Source organism: Hyposmocoma kahamanoa, unplaced genomic scaffold, assembly GCF_003589595.1.
Source record: "Hyposmocoma kahamanoa isolate Upper Pololo Valley unplaced genomic scaffold, ASM358959v1 210, whole genome shotgun sequence".
NCBI classification, from domain to species: Eukaryota; Metazoa; Arthropoda; class Insecta; order Lepidoptera; family Cosmopterigidae; genus Hyposmocoma; species Hyposmocoma kahamanoa.
Genome location: NW_020653731.1, coordinates 13,209,396 through 13,231,824, shown reverse-complemented (window position 1 = coordinate 13,231,824; position 22,429 = coordinate 13,209,396). Strand labels below are relative to the sequence as shown.

The 22,429-nt window shown below is 36.5% G+C and overlaps 1 protein-coding gene across 2 annotated transcripts in view; it reads left to right on the top strand.

The window, feature by feature from the left end:
• LOC113227450 overlaps positions 1-22,429 on the top strand; it is a 324,353-nt gene that overhangs the window by 183,416 nt on the left and 118,508 nt on the right. For both annotated transcript variants that reach the window (XM_026460380.1, XM_026460379.1), the window contains exons 2-3: positions 19,106-19,167; positions 20,727-20,800. In XM_026460380.1, the coding sequence (XP_026316165.1) occupies positions 19,106-19,167; positions 20,727-20,800 (136 nt within the window). The remainder of the gene's footprint in view (positions 1-19,105; positions 19,168-20,726; positions 20,801-22,429) is intronic.

The window sequence follows — 22,429 nt, the reverse complement described above, 5'->3', positions numbered from 1 at the left end:
GTTTGAAGTTGTAGATTAACCTAGCATCGTTTTTAGCGAAGGATGTCTACTGCTGCACATAGATTACTATAGCCAGAACTTACAAGAAGTAAAAAATCACCATCCACTTTTTATTCGAACTCTATATCCGGTACTAGGTGAGTCGTAGAGCCATAGATTGTCTCCATCGCGCAGTTTTTTCTATTAATAAAAAAAAAGTAGTCCGCTTTGGCCTTCATCTCACCTGTTGGATACTGATGATGAGGTCGACGATGCTTGAATTTTTTAAAATTAAAAAAAAAATTGAGAATATTCGTAATGTGTCCTTTAAATAAAGCTCAAATAAAATTTTACTTTATTTTTACTGCAACATGTCGCACTGCTATTACAATAGTGTTATAACTCAAAATATGTGAAATTCAAGATTATACCATTATTGAACGTAAAATTTGATTATCTACACGTTAACAAAACCGTCTTTAGAATATTGTAAGAAACAACTAATAGATATCTAATTAACAAAATGTGACATGCTTTATGTGAGCTAGTTCTGGCCAAAATAGTCCTTAATTAAAAATATAAGATTATTTCTTCTCTTTTATTTTTAAATATATTTGGCAAGTAGGTAATTGTTTGTAATAAAGTATAACCTATATGTAATGTATGTATACATACATCCATTTTAATTATCTTTCACGGGAAACGAGTATTTCGTTTTTCGTCGATTCTGAGAAAATGCACTTTTTGAGTTAATACACTATTGCATTAACAGTGCGATATACATACGCATCGTCATTAATCATATAACTAAATTCCCAACTACTCCCTAGTTTGCTATCGTATCACGACTTAACTACGCTCCGTTACGACTACTCATAAGTTAACTATAATGGCAGTAATACTGTAAAGTTAGTTGCGGGTGCCGTAGAGAAGCCAACATTGGTACTTCTTATTTAAGAGCCAGGCTCGCCAACCATCTTCAGCGCTCTACATTCCGTGTTCCTGCTTCACTACATTGCCGAAGTTCAGCACTAGGCTTCTTTAATAGGTAACAAAAACTTTGACTTATAGATTTTCTTAAAAATGTCTGATGTAAAATTTCTAATCCCACCGTGTATCGAGCCTAGAACAAAGTTCCCATTACACTGGCTGCATTTCCTCGCTGGATGGCAACGGACACCTGCTGAACCAACTAGGGTCCAGAGATTATCGCAGCCCCTGTCTCTGAGCTGGTAACCCAGCTCTTGCATAAATCCAGAGCATTCGAATCCCAGGGCCCCGCCGTTCCTCTAGAGTAAATAATTTTGTCTGGATCGATGATTCGCAAAGTGGTTTATATCTACCTTCAACATTTGTAGGAATCTACGACTGTGGATACCATTTAGGCAAAATGTTGACTTATAAATGGGATAATTCTTAGATGGTACTGTGATTACATCTTCTTTTTCTTCAGCCTTTAATCATCCACTTGTAAGTGTAGGCCCCTCCTCATTGCACACCTCATTTTAGCAGCAGTAGAGCTCCGTGTGAAAGAGTTCGTCCAGGGAAATACTGCCACTATTTACTATTTCTGCCGCCAAGCAGTAATAACAGTATCACCGCGTTTCGGTTTTGAAGGGTAAGGTGCTGGTGAAATTACAAGTACGTGAGACTTGTCAACTTGTACCTTTGATTTAAAGCAATGAGTGGCGTTGCAATCTGTCACTTGTTATCATAAAAAAATCCAATTTCCAGTCTCAGGTTATTAGCATCCAGGTTTTTCTGGTTACTTTCTCTATCCATTCATGTTGCTTTATAGCGGCCGACACTTTTGGCACCGATTCTCGGTCTCCATTCCACCGATCGTCGGTTCTGTGGCGTACGAGAACCATCTATCGTTATTTTCTTTGCGCAATGATACACCCCATTTCAGATAGCTTAGTGCGACTCCACTCTGGTATCCGGGCGCCGTCGCCATGCGTTGTAGTTGAAAAACAGGACGCGACGCGACGCATCGACTCTGCGCCAGTATGAGTTGAGTCCTTTAGTACGGGAAAAATTTTAATTCGAGCTGAGGTAGTACCGACTCTTAAACCTCGGGCCGTGGGAAGTCAGCATTAGAAAGAGATCTTCCTCTAGTTCTGTTTTCTTCGGTCTTTCTATAAAGCTTCTAAGAAAACTATCGTGACATATTAGACGCCTAAACATCTTTTCTCTTCGTTTCTTTGTGCTAAGATTTTCGAAACAACCGAATCGGTAATGCGTAACAGTAGTTGCTAACCTCCTTCGCTAAACAATCAAAGTCGAAAGCCAGCCTGGCGTTAAGAGTGAAATGTAAAATCGTTGAAAGACATTTCGTAACCTGTTCGCTAGGTTCTTGTGCCTTTGCCATTACAGTTGTCTAACGACTACGTAAAATACATTAATACAATAAGTAAGTTTATTGAATAGCACGATATTAAATTATTTTTCCGGTTTTGAGTCAACCTTACCCAGGTTGCTAGTGAATTTACAGGCACAATAGACATGTCAACTTATGTCTCAGAGTGAAGGGCGTAGTGGCAGTGCCCCTCAAATATTTGGCAATGCAACTGTTATGGACAGGCTTGTAGCTTACCATAAGACGCACGAATTGTCCGTCCTGTCACTTGATATTATAAAAAAGAATATGAAATTACTTCCCTAATTTATTATAATTATTAATTCAAATTATCAAGAAATTTTTCTTTGTGTCCGGTAGTTGTTTTTTGTAATTTGGCTAATTCTACAGCACCCCTAACGGTCACAAAACTTTTGTACTAATGTTTTATACGCGATTACGTTCAATAGCAAGCACTCTTCAAAACCGAAAATCAGCTATGTTCATTACTGCTTTTCGGCGTAAATAGATACGGAGGCAGTACTTCCCTCGACAAACTCTTTCACAAGGAGCTTTACTTCTACTAATAGGTGATGACGTTGAAGTAAAGCGGTAACCGAATAACTGCCAGGGGGAAGTGGTTATACAAACGTGGGGTATCCTTCAGCGAGATGGGTCAACGACTTTTGTTCCATCAGATTTTACTTTCATACCAAAATAAATATATTTAAATAGATAATTCGTAACGGTAATAACTCTGTGCAAGACGGATGGAAGACGTCGCGAAGGACGCTCGCACGTTTGAACTTACTTACCAAATACAGGTGTAAAAAGTATAGGGGTATAAAAAGTGTCAGATAGTACAACAAAAACTTACACTTACGTTGCTCTTTTCAAATAAACTTAAATGCTATAGAATACACTTTGAATCAAATTTACGAGTATGTGGAATCTAGCGCCATGGCGTCTTTCCCTGCATCTTTATCTAACAGGTAGTCTTCAATTTTGTAATGTGACTTTTCAATTAAATCAGACTGAAACTTTTACTATTGAACGATCCTTTACATATTTTCAATAGTTTGAATTTATCTCCATATAAGTAATTTTTAATGACTTCCCTTTATTTTTAATAATATCAAGTGATGGGACGAACAAGTCGTGCGCCTGATGATAAAGTACACGCCTGTCCTAACACGCCTGTAATAACAGTTGCAGCGGCACTCAGAGTTTTAAACCTCAAAAATCTGAAACGCACTTCCACTGCGCCCGTCGCTCTGAGACATAGGTTAACAAGTCCCAAGTGCCTGTAATTTCACCAACATACTTACCTGTCCAATTTGGAACGCAGTAATGCTCATATTACTACTTGGCGGCAGAAGTAGGTAAGGTGGCAGCACTTCTCTGGAGGAACTCTTTCACAAGGAGCTCTACTACTACTGATTCCACCAGGGTTCACGTGTTAAGACTACATTTATTTCAGTGCAATGTATGTGCAAGTTTTACATAGTCCATTATCGGCAACACGGAATAAAATAATTATTTATAAAGTAAGCAAAATATTATTAAGAAAGTTATTACAGCTTATCCCACATAAAGTATAAAATGTTAAAAATCACAGTTATCGTAAACAAAGATCTGAAGCCGCTGCGCCCGTCACCCTGAGACATAAGTTGACAAGTCTGTAATTGTCAAGTGTCTGTAATTTCACCCTATAATAGAACTAAAAATAAAGTCTACAACAACACTTTCCAGAATGTACACGAAATTGTTACAAAATTACTTACATGGAGATAAATTGGAATGTAAACGGTCAACAATCGTTATTGATCACAGTAAGTAATAATCAATAAGGAAAGGTCGAATTATTTGTTACAATTACGTTGAAATATTTCCGTATTACATATACCAGTAGTTGTATAAGCATATTATATGTATCGATCGGATTTCTTAAACGACTATACATTTACACATGTGTACACGGGATTCTATTCGGGCGAACGCAAACTAATGCTCAGTTTACATAGGAACGGAATGAAAGCGTTACTTTACACAGGGGCAGTTGCTTCAGCTGTACCAAGCACAAGTACGGTCGTACATGTGCATGCGTATTGCTGCCTACCTTTGGGATGGTTCTGCTACATAACAACTGGCCACCTTGGATTCAATTGGCAATCGTGCGAAGAGGCATATAGGTGACTTGGAATTAATGTAGGCGAAGCTGCAGAGCCTTGAACACCGCCGTAAAGTTGCCTCCTTATTGGTATTTTACAGGATATGTCTCGGAGTGTGCGATGGAATTACGGAGGACTAGGCGTAGGCTTGTGTTCCACCCATATGTTGTGGATATTCCAAAGATTCGCACGAAGCGTTACGCTTCCACATTTATCTGGCGAACGGCTGTGGAGTGGAATACAACTTGTCAAGGCAAGAGTGAATAGGCATTATTTAGGTGTATGCGCTCCATCGTCGACCTCATCGTCATTTTCCATCAGGTGAGATGGAGGTCAAGTGCACACACATTTTATATAAAAAAAGCGAATTTCGTAACATAGCCTAATGAACTTTGTGTCGAACGTACAAACTACTACATCTACAAACCCCTCGAATCGGTTTTTTTATGTCTTTCTTACTTTAAGTTTCATTGTTAAGTAAAATCAGCGTAATTGACATTATAGACGTTGACTAAATTTAGTTCTAAACTAAAATTAAATCTCCTGTTTTTTCAAACTAATAACGAAAGCAATTGATGCAGTATCTTTGATTAATTTTCGTGTCTTGGGGTCTACAAACCGTTCTCTGTCCGACATCCATCCGAAACAATTAGCGCCCAGTTACACGAGGAGAAAGCTTTCATCGGCGGCGGCGCGCCGACCGCCTAATTACCACGCTTATTAGGTAACAACATTTAAATTCCTCTGAATAATAATACCGCGCGGTCGCCGTGCGGGCCGCCGCGTTAACAAATTCCGGAATGGAAATGTCCGGAACGCTCATTTAAGTTACGACGTAAAAGTTAAATGAATAGAACGTATTTTGCCATGACAGACGCGGTCGCTGCGCGGCGGCAACGCGGATTCCGCGCGGCGACCGGGCTGAGCGCGATGATATTCGTGTCGAAATAAATGCGCCCATTATCAAATAAGTAATACTCGAACAAGTCAAGTATGAAGCTTCCTAAGCATCATGCCTCTTTTAATTTGGCCGAGTGTTAACATATTTGACAGTAATTGTTTCGGATGAATGTCGGACGTAGAACCAAGAGTAAACCCCGTGTACTAAAATCGATAGCAAGATTATAAAGGGGCTTGACCTAGCTTAAATGGGTTCAGACTATCTAATTTGGAGGGATTACGTTAAGCTGAAGCGTACACCGTTTCACATTGTACAGTCAAGAATATATTACCCTTTGTACCGTTCTTACCCTAAGCGGCATAAAGTCGAATTTAAGTCTTAAGTGGCGTGCACTTACGTCTCTACTTAAGCAGATATAGTTAGTAGCAGTAGAACTCCTTGTGAAAGAGTTCGTCCAGGTCACCTGTGACATGTCAACTTATTTCTCATACAGTATATGACCAGAAATAAGACGAAATAAGTGCACTCCATCCCTGGTAACTCATCAGGCAAATGTGCCTTATATCACTTTTAAATACCAAGTCTCGTTAGCACTGAAATCACAAATTAGAAAGCTGAAATAGTACAGCGCCAACAACTGACCTGTGTGTACGTCCCCGTATATTTCAAAAATATTGTGTATTTATTGTAATACTGATAATTATCAAACTGTTCCATTCGGTGGTGTGGGAAAAACAGCAAAACATCTAATTAGAAAACAATGGCTAATCGGAGCGCAGTTGTCACCGTAATGATTTGGCAGAATAGTTTTCAAACAAATTAAATGACATTTCGTATCTATTTTTGGTTATAAATGTCTCAGAGTGACGGGCGCGGTAGCAGTGCCCCAGTGATCTTTGCGATTTACAGCTCTGAGTGGCACTGCAACTGTTATGGATAGGTATGTCGCTTACCACCAGGCACACGACTTGTTCGTCTCGTCACTTAGTGCCATAAAAAAAACACATTGACACACGTGCGGTTCAACAGACTAAACTTTTATTTTTCTTTAAATAGTTCAATACACATAGATATTTTCGTTCTAGACACAAAAATTGTTGTCTTGCTTAGTTGCGATGGAGATAAATTGATAATAATAACAAATATAGTTGTGGGAAAATTACATCCATTACCCTGGGGGAGCAATATTCTTATGGTAAAGGAAATGTGTCACTGGAGGAATGTCGAAAAAACTTTTTTATGATATCAATCACAGCCCGTCACCTTGATATGTAAGAACGGTTGCACATGGCGAATTTTAGCAACGCGTCTGCAGCGATTCGATCGCGATGCAAACGCGATTTAATTGCGATGCAACGTGATGCACGTTTTTAATGATTCAACATAAGCGACGGCAGTTTCGCGTCTGCATCGAGGACGCAAACGTCTAAATCGCTAGTGTGGCTATTAGGGTTTGCAGAACCGGTTCGGTTCCTAAAATTTTGCCGGTACCGGTACTCCCAGTATTTCCGGTACTGCTTGAAAACCTTACACTGTAACCAGTATTATGCTTTTTCGGGGTTGTCTGTACCTTTTAATAATAATACTATAAATAATAAAGAAGGTTTTTTCAAAATATCTATTTGAGAGATTCTCGACGACTCTTAATTTTAACGTAACATAATTCCGTAAATTCAAAGTAATACGTTAAAGTAGCATTATAATGGCAGTAACGTGCGCCTGTGCGAAGTTGCCAACAACGGGCGATATTACTCGTAGCTCAGTAGGCAGGTAGTTTCTTGCTGTAACCGGAAGTACCGGGGATCTATAATACTCGTAGCGCTACTGACTGATTGCACCTCGCTAGTACCGTGATTTCTCGGTGTTTCTGTAACCGGGAATTCCCGGAAGCAAGCCCTAATAGCGATGCAATCGCGCGTTTGTGTCGCGTCGCTGCTAAATGTCACCGTGTGTATCTGATCCAAATTGACAAGCCCGTGTGCCTGTAATTTCACCAAAGCTTCTACGATGAAAATTAATTACGCTCCAATGCTGGCGGTTAAATCAATATAAAAGCGTAAAACAGTTCCAGAACTCAAATAAAACGTTAACACAAACACATCAACTTTTTAACGACTTAAAGCGTAAAAAAATTACATTTAAATGTTGGATGCCGGGGTGGATGATATTTTGTACCATAAAACACCGTGCTTATTGGGAAATCGTGATTATTAATATTTTTTATCGGTATAGGAATTTATGCATTCGTCCAGGTAAGTCCAGCGGGCATAAAAAGGACGCTTTGGCAGAACCATAATATGATTAATTGACAGTCCATATTATGAATAATCAAACTAAACAAAAAATGCAATTTATCTCTATGATAGTGTTCTGTGGAAACCTCCATAGAACACAGTACTCTACTGTATTAGTTCTTAATACACGCTTTCGTCCTCTATTTCATCACCTTAAAGATTTATTTTTGTGACAAAAGTAACCTATGTCCTTTCAGGGAAGTACTGCTACCTTACCTATTTCTGTCGTCAAGCAGTAATGTCAGCATTACTGCATTCCGGTTTTGAATAAGGGTGCTGGTGAAATTATGGGCACTTTGAACTTATGTCTCAGGGTGACGGACGCAGTGGCAGTGCCCCTCAGATCTTTGCGATTTGGGTGGCATTGCAACTGTTATGGACAGCCATGTAGCTTACCATCAGGCGCACGACTTGTTCGTCCCGTCACTTGATATAAAAAAAATAGGTATTCATTTACAAAATTTTTCCGGCAACAAGATGGGTTGGCGACATCGTTAAAAGCTGCAAGCCGTTGATAAGTGAGCCAAGAGCATGATTGTGATGGATGGGACAAACTAAGGGTAGGACTATATCCAGCAGCGGGCGAAGTCGATCCGCAGCAGTTTTCGAAACAGTGTGTAATAGTACAATATGACTAACTTCAGCAAGTACGCTTCAAAGAACAAAGAGTTACTTAGTGGAGCCATCGACAAAAGATTACCGGTACAGAATCAACAGAGCCGATTTTCATAACGTCCATATCAGGTCATTGACATTGAGCGAAAGTGTTTTTACAATGGGCGATTTCGACACGACTGTTTAATAAATTTTCCAGCGCAAATTAGACAAAGACTTGAATACAACTCTTTGGTAGACAGAGGTTCATTCGTAGGTGATAGGATTTTTGTAACGTAGGTATTACTGGGTTAATTTTCAGGAAGCGGCCATTGCTTTTAAAATCATCGAGTTTTTTTTAAAGTTGCCCGTAAAATTCATAAAACTTAGTAAAGATGTAGAAGAGGAGGACCCAATTTGAATTAGGTCAGCGCGGCAGACAATGAATCCCTCTCTTTGGATAGACCTGTCCTTAGCAGGGAGACTTATACATAAGTTCATGATAATGATAACGAATGGGAAACCTTACAAATATAATTCAGGATCTGTTGGCGGTGGATCAGTGGTGGGGGATCAGAACAAATATCTATTTGCACGTGTAACACCTACGGTTCATTTTGCTTGGATCGAGCGCCAGGGACATTGGCCTTGTTTCAGAAATTATTTTTTTACAAACGAAATTAAAGCCATTTGAAAAATGTATATCGACGTGTTCTATATTATTAGGGGTTAAAGTATGAAATTGCCGTTTTATTGCAATGGGGTCTTTGAATTTTCATAGAATCTTCATGGTTTAAGGTTTTCGAATGAAACTTTTTTCAAATGGTTTCTGTGATTTTTTTTTTTAAATTTGAAACATTTGAATATCGACTTTCAATTGTTTTTGTTATTCAATTTAGACAAGAAAGATGGATACTGCGAAAATTCGAGTGATTTTTGAATACGAGTTCCGACGCGGAACTAACGCGGCAGAAACAGCCCGCAATATCAATGCTGCGTTTGGAGAGGGGTCTACTAATGAACGCACCGTGCGATTTTGGTTTAAACGCTTTCGTGATGGAAATTTCGACTTAAAGAACGAGCCACGAGGAAGACCGCCCACACAGGTGAATAACGATGAATTAAGAGAGATAGTGGAAGCCGATCCTAGTCAAACTACCCAGGAATTAGCGGCATGGTTTAACGTTACCTTACCCACAATATTGACTCACTTGCGTCAAATCAATAAAATAAAAAAATACGAAAAATGGGTGCCTCATGATTTGACTGATCTGCAGAAAGAAACGCGTGTTGAAACTTGTGTTGCCTTGTTGAACCGGTACAGAAATGAAGGAAGGAAGGAAGGAATGGATCGAATTGTAAGATGTGATGAAAAGTGGATTCTTTATGATAACCGGAAAAGAAAAATGCAATGGCTGACCCCAGGTCAAATGCCACAACAGTGTCCTAAAGCAAAACTTACCAATAAAAAGGTAATGGTAACTGTTTGGTGGTCTCAGCATGGTGTTATTCACTATAGTTTTCTCCGATCTGGTCAAGCAATAACGGCAGATGTCTATTGTGCCGAACTCCGAACCATGTTGACAAAACTAGCAGTAAAACAGCCCCGACTCATGAATCGATCTTCACCATTATTGCTCCACGACAACGCGAGACCTCACACAGCACGAGAAACCATTTTGACCCTTCAGGAACTGCAGTTAGAAACCATTCGTCATCCTCCGTATTCACCAGACCTTGCTCCAACGGACTACCATTTTTTTCGTGATTTGGACAATTATCTACGTGACAAGAAGTTTTCTTCCCAGGAGGCAGTACAAAATGCTTTCACACAGTTTGTGCAGTCTAGATCGTCGGAGTTCTATTGCAAAGGCATTAATAACCTTCCCATTAGATGGCAGCAATGTATAGATAATAATGGCAACTATTTTGATTAAATAAATTTGTTAAAATTTAAAAAATAAACAATTTAGATTTTCAGTACAAATCGGCAATTTCATACTTTAACCCCTATTATTTAGTTTGAGGAACGCTTGTGTTTCTTTCTATCGTGAAAATGTTTAGGAATCGTGTTTTCACACCGCATATTCCAAATTTTACTAGGTGTGTATTTTTTCCAAACTGATTAATCAACACTCACTGTTTCAGCTTCGTGTAAACGTAACCGTATCGTAAACTGACACTTTGTGCCGTGCCAACCGGGTGTTAGTCCAGTTGAGTAGGCTCGGATATGACAATTAAACCGCTCCCGAGCTTTACCCGGTTGTATTACGAAGCGTTATAGCCGAGAGAAAGATAGTGTACTGTAGTAATACATTTAGAGGCAGCTGGAGTTCACTAAGGATTTAATTTTATGGTCTTTCTTTTATTATAAACATATGGCACCTCTCCTGAATAGCAAAACGTTGCCGTATTTTCTCAAACTCGTACCTTATAGCACAAAGCTACTGAAATGCAAAAATGGATTGTACATCACTTTTGCTTCATATTCACACACTGATTTTTACCTATTCTTAAAGTAATGCATCCAAAGTAATACCCTTGATAAGAAATATAAAATAGACAGTTTTACCATCTCCTGAATTTTTTTTTTTTTTAGGTGAACGTTTTTTCGTATTTTTAGAAGCAGCAGAGCTCCGTGAAAGAGTTCGTCCAGTACTCACCGTACCAATTCCTTGCGCCTTGGAATACATGAGTAGGGCATCCAATACATGAGACTTATCAACTTATGTCTCAGGGTGACGGGCGCAGAGGCACCGAGTGGCGCAGCCCCTAAAGATCTTTGTGATTTAGAGCTCTGAGTGGCACTGCAACTGTAATGGGCAGGCGTGCCGCTTACCATCAGGCGCCCGACTCGTTGGTCCCGTGACTTAGTGTCACATTAAAAAAAAGGTGTAGCGTGGACATTCTTGTTAACATTTGACAGTGCTGAAAGGGCAACTAATTTAACTGCCTCCGTGGCCGAACGGTTACCATGCCGGACTGCCACGCAGAGGTCCCAGGTTCGATTCCCGGGCCGGGAGAAATAGTTGTATGGCCTACAATTATTTCTCTGGTGAGTTTGGATGTCATTTGTGGTTGTCTATGTGTGTCCATGGCACCCGCGACCCAGGGTTTCCCTAGTGCGGAGCTATGTTGAGTGTGTGCGTTATTTATTTATTAAATGTTTTCACTAAACTATCGAATGGCAACGAATCAGTATTTCACCTGAGGGTTATCATCACGGTTATCGACACGGAAACAACCAGACAAAGCTTTAAATTCAGGTAATAAGAGCGAAATAGTCGTGCGTTTCGCGTTAGCAGTCCGAAGAGCGGACTGCGTGGACATAAAAGTTTTTTTCTGCACTGCTCCAGACGACTCCTCGATAATAAGTGTAGTGACAACCTTACGATATGGCCTTATTTAGAGTGGCGCCGGGCGCGGGTGATAGATATTAGCTCGGCCCGCCCTTACCTTTCACAGTGCTTGCTCTAGCGTCTGTTTGCGATTTCGACGTGTGGATCTACCCGCTCGTAGCCGCTTCGGCACTGTGAAAGGTAGTCGCCAAGACCCGCACGCCCGCACCTGCTGTCACGCCTGCACCTGCACTCTGAATGAGCCCTATGGCTGAAGCGTGATATTCCAAGACGGGTTTGTGCAAGTTGCATCTAGTTTCTTTACAAAGAACACAAATTCAATGCTGCTGAAAAAGAAGCGAGTGAGTGTTATATGACTAATGACCATTATTTTTTTTCCCTGACGCCTGTAAATTTATTATTGTTTTAGAAATAGAACACATGTTTGGAATCGTTATGAAATGTTTAATAATTAAAAAAAATTAAAACGAAACTAAAAATATATTAACTAAAAATGTTTAATGTTCAAAAATTTTAAGAAAGAACTAATCTTGTGTAGTCTGGTGTGCTGTTATTATATATAATTTTTTTATATATATTTATTTATATATTATTTTTTGTATATAAATTTGTGCTATGAAACCGCATATTAAATCACTTTAATACAGAAACTACATTTAATCAAGGTCTATAATACAAAAACATAAACCTCATTATCGTGACATTTCGTATTTTATGACGTGACAAACACTTGAGGTAAGGTAACGGCAATTTTATTTTTGTATGAAGAGAAAAAACATTGTCATGAAGAAGTTAAAAAATTAATGAAATAATAAGCTTACACTTTTCTTTTCTTTTCTTTTCTTCATAGTATTAAAAATTAACGTGTTTTCTTTGAAATTTTCCTATTTATTTTTGTATGACTGAATAACAACATACTCTTTTTGTTTACTATTTCGGAGTAGGTACACCCCTTTTTTTGTATAAGCTTTCGCGCCACCTTTTTCATTTTATTGTCACGTGTGTCTTGTTTTGTCAAAGCGGGTCATTTATAGTATTTTGGGGACAGCGGGACAAGGAACTTAAAAGCGGGATGTATGGTCACGTTAGTTGTGACCAGAAATCGGAATATGAGTAGTTACCTAAACATATAATAATATACATAGAGTGGATAATATCTCTTCCTGAAACACCGGAATGATTAAAAATAAAAGGCAAAAAATTCGAACCAAACAGTTATACTTTTACAAGTAAAAAAAAAAAAAACATTGTTATTGTTACTACTTGATTACCACAAATGACATCACAGAAAAAAAAACAAAACTTTCCTTAAGTAGTTTAGGTAAATGTGCTCTGCCTGTTCCGGTCTCTATTAATTTCAAACTCATCTCAATCTGTTTTTCATAGGTAAGCAAATTACACTTGAAATTGCACATTTACTACTCATTCGTAATGCCTTCCCCTGAGAGGAATGAGGAAAATATATTTATTCAACTTTATTGACCACAACACATAATGGTACATAAAGCGGACTTAATGCTAAAAGCATTCTCTAACAGTCAACCTTTGAGGAAAATGAAATTCACGAATGCGGCAAATTAAACAAAATATTAAATCAATAATGTATTAATAACATAAATGTAATAACTGTATAATTATTTATATAAAACACAAACCTAATATATCTATATACATAACTACTGTGTGCGTATTTATAATGATAAGTACAATAACAGAAGATGATGATGATGTTTATCGCTGTGACAAACAATTTAAAAGATGCTCGTGGACATCCTTTTTGAAAGAGAATGAACTAGGAGAACTTCGTCAGAAGTCCGAAAATCTAGGGGTTAATAAACATTTGTATGTAATTATTATTTACAATATTTACTTCAAATATCATAGATCGAGACAGCCTATAAGAGCTAAAGGAGTTATTGACACGAATTTTTATAGCTGTACAATAATAACATTCTTTATTCTTTATTTTCTTTAAATAGCTAATTAAAATGGTAAAAAGTATAGCAAAAAGTACAATATACACAGAGTATTTTGACTGCTGGTACTTAAAAAAGAAAACTTGAGCTTAAGTACCAGCATCCTTCCAGTGTCACAGAAGTACATTTTGAGTAATTTACAAAGTTATTTAATACAAGCTACATGTAATGAAATTATTTTATAAAAATAGCAAAAACTGTGAGAAACAATAAAATTAACAAATTGTCAATGTGCGATCTGTCAAGTTCAAAGATTGTAATAATGGTGTGAGATGTATGTGTGTTTTTGTGAGAGTGTGTGTGTGAGTGCGTGGATGTGTTTGTGTGTGCGTGTGTGTATGTGAGTTTTCTTGAGTGTTTGTAGTATATTAATATATTAATATATATTATTGTAAAAATAAATAGATATTTGTCATGTAGTTGTGTTTTTACAAAATAATTGTTAACTTTATTTAATTGGATGTAGAAGATTCTCCGTATCAACATATGAGAGTTGGAGAAGCCACCTAGATACAATTTTTTTACAATCATATTTATGTTTTTTGTCAATTGCCAATAGATTATTCACTTTATTATATAAGAAACGTCCCAGAAAATAAAAGAATTTTTGGCTAAATGTAGTTTTGCAAATAACGGTACAAGGAATAAAGTTAGTACGTCTATGTATAAGAATTGGGTTAGGTGCCACAGCATGCTGTCGTAGCACAGTTTGGAGAACAAAGAGTTGGCGTACGGTAAGTACTTCACAATATTCATAAAGGTCTCTGGTTGGGAAGCGAAAAGGCTTAAAAGTAGATACTTTTAATACTGCTCTTTGAGCACGTTCAACCGTAAGCAGATGAGTCTTAGAGGATCCTCCCCAAACCGTAATGCAGTAGGTCAGTAGAGATTGGCACAAGGCATAGTACACCATTTTTAATATTCCTGGTTCTGCCACATGTCTTAAGTGCTTGAATACATAAATTATTTTACGTATTCTACTATTCAAGATTTGAATGTGAGGTATAAAATTCAGATTTTGGTCTAAAGTAACTCCTAGATATTTGATGGTAGACGATGCTTCCAATTTAGGGCAGCCGCAAACTAGGTTACTCTGTGTAGAATGGTTGTGGGCAATTATACTTAAAGGTAGATTACAGTTAGTTACATTCAATTTGAAGTTTTTGTTTCACTAGTTTTTAATCTTATAAATGGCAAATTTTGCATATCAATCGGGCTCTTATTGTAGAAGCACAAAATTGATAATAATATTGACCGTCCCATCAAAACACACCTATTTATTATTATATGTTAATAATTCTCAACGCGATCGTGCCGTTCCCCTAAGTGTGATATCAACACTTGACCGGCTGACTGATTGGAGAGGTGGTGCATCGGACGTTGACGTGATATAGGGGTTTACGAATCCACTATAGTCGTTTTTAGATATCAGAAAACTGAAGTTGGTGGTTTTAGATTAAGTAAAAATATGTAATAAAAGCTCCGAAAAGTAAATCGGGCTTATTCAAAATATGAATATTACTTTGTATATTACTACGTTATTTACTAAGCTACGAGAACTTTTGTGCAAATAACCGAAGGAAATACTGAAAGCTCTGAAAAACCTTGCTGACGTAATATTACTGTACGCACTACTGTCAAATATTTTAGTGTCTTTTTTTTTTGTTTACCGAATTTATGTTAGTAGAACATTTACGGGAAATAAACCATAAAATAATGTTACCGGACTTCCCAATCAAGAGGTCACAGTAATCTTCAAAATCATTATTTGGACAACGGGTCACTAACGGTTGCCTTTGAGTGATGACCTACAATTTTTTTACTTCTATTACAATACAGTATGTCGCAAAGCTAGAGTCGTTACTGTCAAAGTTAGTCGACAAAAATTATGGGCATATCTTCGTGGATTATCGTATTAACCGGTGATTTTTTTATTGCTACGGTACAGTGCGTAAAACAGCTAAAAGTCCATACAGTAAAGGTTATTTGAAGATAATGATGGTATGTTTGAGAATGATTGTATAAGAAAGGCACGTCATTGACTTAAATTTTTTGTTGTGTTGTTTTATTTAAAAGTCCAAATGACATCGTCATTAGTTGTATAACTCGTAATATAGTTGGAGTGTGTGTTTGTATGTCATCTTGTGGATTAATTATTATGATATTGATGATGTTTTTTTTTAATTTTTTTTAGTTGTTTTGGTAATGTGAGCATTATTGCGTTACGGTTTTGAAGGCTTACAGTGGCGGTTAAATTACAGGTACGTTGACAGGGGCTTGTCAACTTACTTTTCAACTGTCTGAGCGGCATAGCAACTGTTATGGACAGGCGGGTCGGGTACCACCAGGCGCACGTGTTGTTCTTCCCGTCGTCGCACAGTGGGCCCAAATTGATAATTCTTGGACATAGGAATAACTTGTGGAGTATCGAGCAAATTTTTTTTTATATGATAGATAATAACATTCCTAACAACTTTTGATCTTGTACAATTTCGTGAAAAGTTGATAGTTTCTAAGAATTTTTTTTTTGTATGGAGAAATATACATTTTATTTTTTATCTCAAAATATACGAAAAAGTAATGTGCATGGGTTACTTACAGTTATAGTTCCAGTGATTTTGTTTGTAGAAAAAAATAATCCGAATACATGTACTTGCGGCTTTGTAAGTAAAGGTGCGGCAAAATTACTAACTTTTTAATGTACTTTTTTAATTAAATACATGTGCTTCAACTAAACAAAAATAAATTTTAGTGTAATTTAGAGAATGTTATAACAATAACATGAAAGTTAAGTAGAAACTAGTATATTGTGTTAAAAAATAAATAACAAATCTAAGATTTTGACACCTTTTTACTCGTAAAGCCACAAGTACCTTTTTTTTTTTTTTTTTGCAGATGGATTATTTTTTCTTGATAGATATTGATTGAAATGACACACACATTACATTTTCCTACATTTCGATATAAAAAATAAAATGTTTATTTCTCCAAACCAAAACTAAAATTTTTTTCTCTAAAACAATCAGCTTTTCAAGAAATTACATGAGAATAAAAGTTATCAGGGATGTTAATATTTATCATATGAAAAAAATCAGCTCTGTATTCCTAAAATTGTTCCCATGATTAAATAATAATTGGTAATTCTAGGAATAACTTGCATGGAATACCGAGCCTAGTTTTTTTTATATGATGGATAATAACATTTCTAACAACTTTATTCTTGTGTAATTTCTTGAAAAGTGATAGTTTCAGAGAAAAAATAATTAATTTTTTTGTATGGAGAAATATACATTTTATTTTTTATCTAAAAATATACGAAAATGCAATGTGTGTGAGTTACTTACAGTCAGGTTCCAATCATTTTTTATGTAGAAAAATATAATTCTTCTGCATGTACTTGCGGCTATTATCTATCATATAAAAAAAAAATTGCTCGATACTCCACAAGTTATTCCTATGTCCAAGAATTATCAATTTGGGCCCACCGTGTGTCGGTTTGTGTCATAAAAAAGAAAAGTTACTTTATAGCCCAATTCATAACGTTCAGATATAAGTCAGCAGGTAGGTAAGCCACTTCAAAAAATCCCCCATACTTAAATTGAACCGTAGTTTTACAGGGTCTTGCAAATTACGCTAGTATTACGCTAATTTGTTCCTGTGGATAAGAACTTGAGCTTTAATCGGGGTTCAACGATATTAACTGAAACTATTTCAAAGTAAAAAAATCAGTTCGATGCAAAATGTTCATGACTACTCTTCAAATATATTTCTTTTTTTTTTGAGCGTTTTTTAATCGACTTCAAAAAGGAGGAGGTTCTCAATTAAACTGTCTTTTTTTTGTATGTATGTTACGCGTTTACTCCGGGTTCGTTGTTAATGATTTATGAACCTATTTTGATGATTCTTTTTTGTTGTATTGGTCCCATTTACATTTTAAGAAAATATTCCATCGCAGACTAGGGGATGAATCCAGTTTTGCGTACTTTCCGGTAACCGATTCCAATAAAACTTGGCAAATAAATGAAATTCCACGAACTTCTGAGGTCGATTTTCTTAAATAAAATAGTTATAATTTATTATTTGTTTTATAAAAAACAAGTGCGCATTTGACCTCCATCTCATTTGATGAAAAATGACGATGGGTCGACGTTGGTGTATGCACACCTATATAATTTGCCTATTCACTCTCAGCTTGAAAAGGCCCAAGAGCAAATCTGCAGGCATGGAATTCGAGTCTTGAGTAAATGTTTTTTGGTTTCATTTATATGAAACTTTCATTTAATTTTGTTAGTTAAACATTATTACTAAAAAGTTTGGTACCTCATAACGAAATGTTTGTTTGAGGGCGCACATTGTATAGGGAGAATAAAAGTTTGGTTGGTGAGTTTTAAATTATAGTACTTCGGATCAATTCGTTTCAGCCTGTATAAAAAATATGTCACAAGGAAGACATAGTGAATCTTGGTCGAAATGTCTTCAGAAAAGTAATTTGAAACATATTTCGTAGCAAAATGCGGGCAGTTCCAAGGATCTGCCTCAATTGGCAAAAAGTGTGTCTGAGAATTCGTTCACGAGTACTTGTTATTATACTTAAGGAATTTAGACTTGAGGTTAGTGTAGATTTAACAAAAAGTTCTAGGTAATTTCTGTTAATATTGTATTAACATTGTTTTAACTTTAAAAAAAAATCTTTTAGTTTTTTAAAAACATTTTTCTTATGCTTTTTAAACGATTTTGCAATTTGTTATAATTTTTTTCTACTCCTGTACTGGTGTTAGTAATCTGTCAGTTATTATTTCATAAACCATATCACAAAGGAGCTCTTTTTAGTTCTGAACCAAAATTCTATTGTCTATGGTACACAGAAGTAAAATGAGTTTCAAAACAAAGAACATGTTATTCTCGTTAGACGCGTCATTATGTTCCTGAACAGAATAACGTCACTACATTTATTAAATTATTATTTATTATTAAAATTATTTTATTAAATAATATCTTAAAATGTTTCATAACGGGTACAAAGGCGTATCTAATGTGACGCTACCCAACGCTCTACTGCCTCCTTATTAGTTAAAATATAAGCGGCACTTGTCCAATCACAGGCACTTCTGTTCTAATCTTTGTTTTTTTTGTTTTGTAGCGTTTGTTTGACTTTCGTTCGAGTTTATTGTCGTGGATTGTTAACATAATATACATAATATATTGGTTGTGTGTCGTTATTTTCATATACTCGTAGAAAAAGTATTGTATGCAATCATTACGTAATATAGCAGTATTTCACGCTTTATATCGCTCTCGCGCAAGTCGCGCCCTGTCGTGCTGGCCCTGCCTATAGGTCTTAAAATCTCGTACCATTACTTCGATCACTCAGCAAAACCCCTTGGCCTAAACACGGTACTCGACTTTAGGGACACTCATTATGCAACGAAAATATTGCATTTATCAGACATTAATTAGTCTAATTCTAAAATTACCTTTCTCTTTTGTTTACAGAACAGCGCACCGATGTGGGAAGAGTTTATATCAAAAGCGACCAAACTCCATTCAGCATTAAAGTAAGTTTTTGAACAATTATTTATTTATAACACCGTATTTTTCGGCCACGTAATTCGAGGCACCTTGCATTTTTATTCTTAACCAGTCACGCATCCTAGAAACAGACGATCGTCGTTGAATGGTTAGGAGCGATTTTGGTACACTTTTTTTATGGTGGATGAACACACACAGCTGCGCATTAGATACACATGGCTCTAAGGGTCGTATTCTAGACCTCTACTTAATGCTCAAGTCAGGATTTGAGTATGGTTTAAAACACTCGAAATCATACTCAAGTCCTTGCCATTAGGGTCGTATTTCCAGTGCTTGAAATCATACTCAGATCCTGACTTGAGCATTGAGTAGAGTTCTGGAATACGACCATAAGACACTACAGTACCGAAACCGATGTATTTATATAGATAGATAGATAGATAACACGTTTATTCAGCACAAATACAAACAGAAACAAAACATTTACAATCACTTCACAGAGTAAAACATAAAAGCACATAGAACATTCACTATTAATTTTATACACATTTATACAAAACACGTATTGCGAGAAAAACAAATACTGTGAGAAAAACAAACAAATACTATAACAACTGATAAAATTTTAATGTATTTATGACTACAGTTTGTGCTCAAATGGCCCTGACTCAGCATAAATACTGCTGGTTTTCTGCCAGTACCATATGGTGAGCGATCGCAGCCCAGTAAACCATGCCACCAAAGTGCATCACACGAAAATATATATACCTAACTCTAAATATTTCAAGGACGCGTGACGGACGGTAGGTTACTTGTGAAAGAGTTTGTCCAGGGAAGTACTGCCACCTTGCCTATTTCTGCCGCCTAACGGTTTTGAAGGGTAAGGGTGCTGGTGAAATTATAGGCATGGCAATGCAGTGCCACTCAGATCTTTGGGATTTAAAGCAGTGGCACTGCAACTGTTATGGACAGGCGTGTCGCTTACCAACACGTGCACGACTTGTTCGTCCCATCACTTAGTATGATAAAAAGTAATTGGTCAGGGTAGTCACCTGAGGCAATTGGTGGATTCATGCACAAGGGGCCGAAATGTTGCAAACTCCTAAGTATTTTCACTTTCTATTGTATGGTATGATTTAAATTTGAAGAAAATATTCCACCTCTAAGGGTCGTATTCTAGAACTCTACTCAATACTCAAGTCAGGATTGCAATTGAAACACAAGCACTGGAAATACGACCCTAATGGCAGGGACTTGAGTATGATTCCGAGTGCTTTGAATCATACTCAAGTCCTGACTTGAGCATTGAGTAGAGTTCTAGAATACGACCCTTAGTGTGGCAAACTAGAGGATGAATCCGCTTTCGCGCACTTTACGTTCCGTTAACCGATTTCAATAAAACTTGGTAAATACTTAGATGCAATTTCACGAACTTTTGAGGTCTTTTTTTATAATTACACAAAAATCATTTCGTATGATTCAGCAAGCCTTTGTCGATACCAAAGGCTTGAAATTTATAATTCCCAGCTTTTTGCATCCAGGTTTTTAAAAAAAAGTAGTCTAATGGTTATATTTGTTTTCACAGGTCTGCTCTAGTCGCAATAGCTGCGTTCCTTGACGCGTTCCAAAAAATCGCAGACGCAGCGACTAACGCTAGAGGTGAGTACAATTTTTTACTAAAATCTGTCGAATTTTATTTTAACAACATTTATACGTACAACACCAGACTGAAAACTTAGTCGTTCACAGAACTAGTTTAGTAGCAGTAGAGAAACGTGAGCATCCGGTTTTGAAGACTAAAGGTGCTTACTGGTGAAGTTACATGGGACTTGTAAAGTTATGCGTGTGAGTGGGAGTGCCCCTCAGATCTTTGCGATTTAAAGATCTGAGTGGCACAGCAACTGTTATGGACAGGCGTGTCGCTTTCCACCAGGCGCACGACTTGTTCGTCCCGTCACTTGGTATCATAAAACAAGACTAATGGAAGAGGAAAATCTCAGTAGTTCTGTGAACAGAACTAACTAGACAGTTAGTTCTATAAACAAATAGTTCTGTCATCAGAACTAGTGGGAGTAATCGGACTTAACGGAAAATAATAAATTGGGATAAAAATTTGTTACGCACTTTTGTTTCCACTGACACATGGATGTGTGTACTAAAATCATGCACACCTCATGAATGACGCAGCGAATGCTAGAGGTGAATACAAAACTATTTTTTTTTATTACTCTAACTTTACGGAATATACTGCGTAACAAAAAAACAAAAATTTGTTACGCAGTTTTTTGCCACTTATAATATTGGTACCCCAATACAACCATACCATTTCAGTATACACCATACATGGTGTATACTGAAATCGTGTACTTTAAAAAAAAAACTCAACATTAGTCATTGCATTTTATTTATCTCAAGTTGACTTAAAAACTTATCTATTATAACACAATATGTAACCACGTAGGAGATCTGCTTTTGCACTATTATTATTCTCATGCTACCAAATAAAGAAGAAATTGTAAATAATATAGTTATAGTACAGTGTAGTGTAGTATAGTACAGGACAGTACAGTATAGTATACAGTGTTATTTATAAAATAAACAGCTTCACAGGACTATATTACTAACATCACAAACAACAGCACTATCTGCTTTTCAGAGATTGTATTCAAAACATAGAAGATTCAAGAGTTGTTTAGTTTGTTTCAATTGAAATAACTGCATGCACAATGCATAATGTTTTCGTCGAAAGCATAGACCAATAGAGGACTGCTAGTCTCCATACTAAAGTCTGTTCCTATAATCCATTATACCAGAAAAGTAAACAAACAGGTTTTGTTGAAATTATAAAGCAATCACTCAATAAATGGAATAAGTAACACTTTCACGTATATTTTGAGGGTTTAGACTTGATATCTCATAATTTTTTTCCAGTAATGTTCATTTGAATAACATATCAAAATCTTATTTGAAAAATGTTAATTCAATAGCGAGGTTATATCTCAAATATAGATTTGTGAATAGTTTATGGTTGCATAGAGTTGTACGGAAATAACTCGTTTTGTAATCGATTAGTGTATCGAAAATTTATTCATAAACGAACTAATATATAAGTGAAAGGATTTAAAGGAGGATTTAAAATTAGATTTCGGAAATTTTAAATTTGCTTTTTTTTTTAAATTTTTTTTTTTTTATTGCGACTCGACAAAATGACTGCACCGCGCCTGATGGAAAGTGCGAATACAGTCCAGAGATGAGAGTAACGGATGGAAAACACAAATATCTTCACTC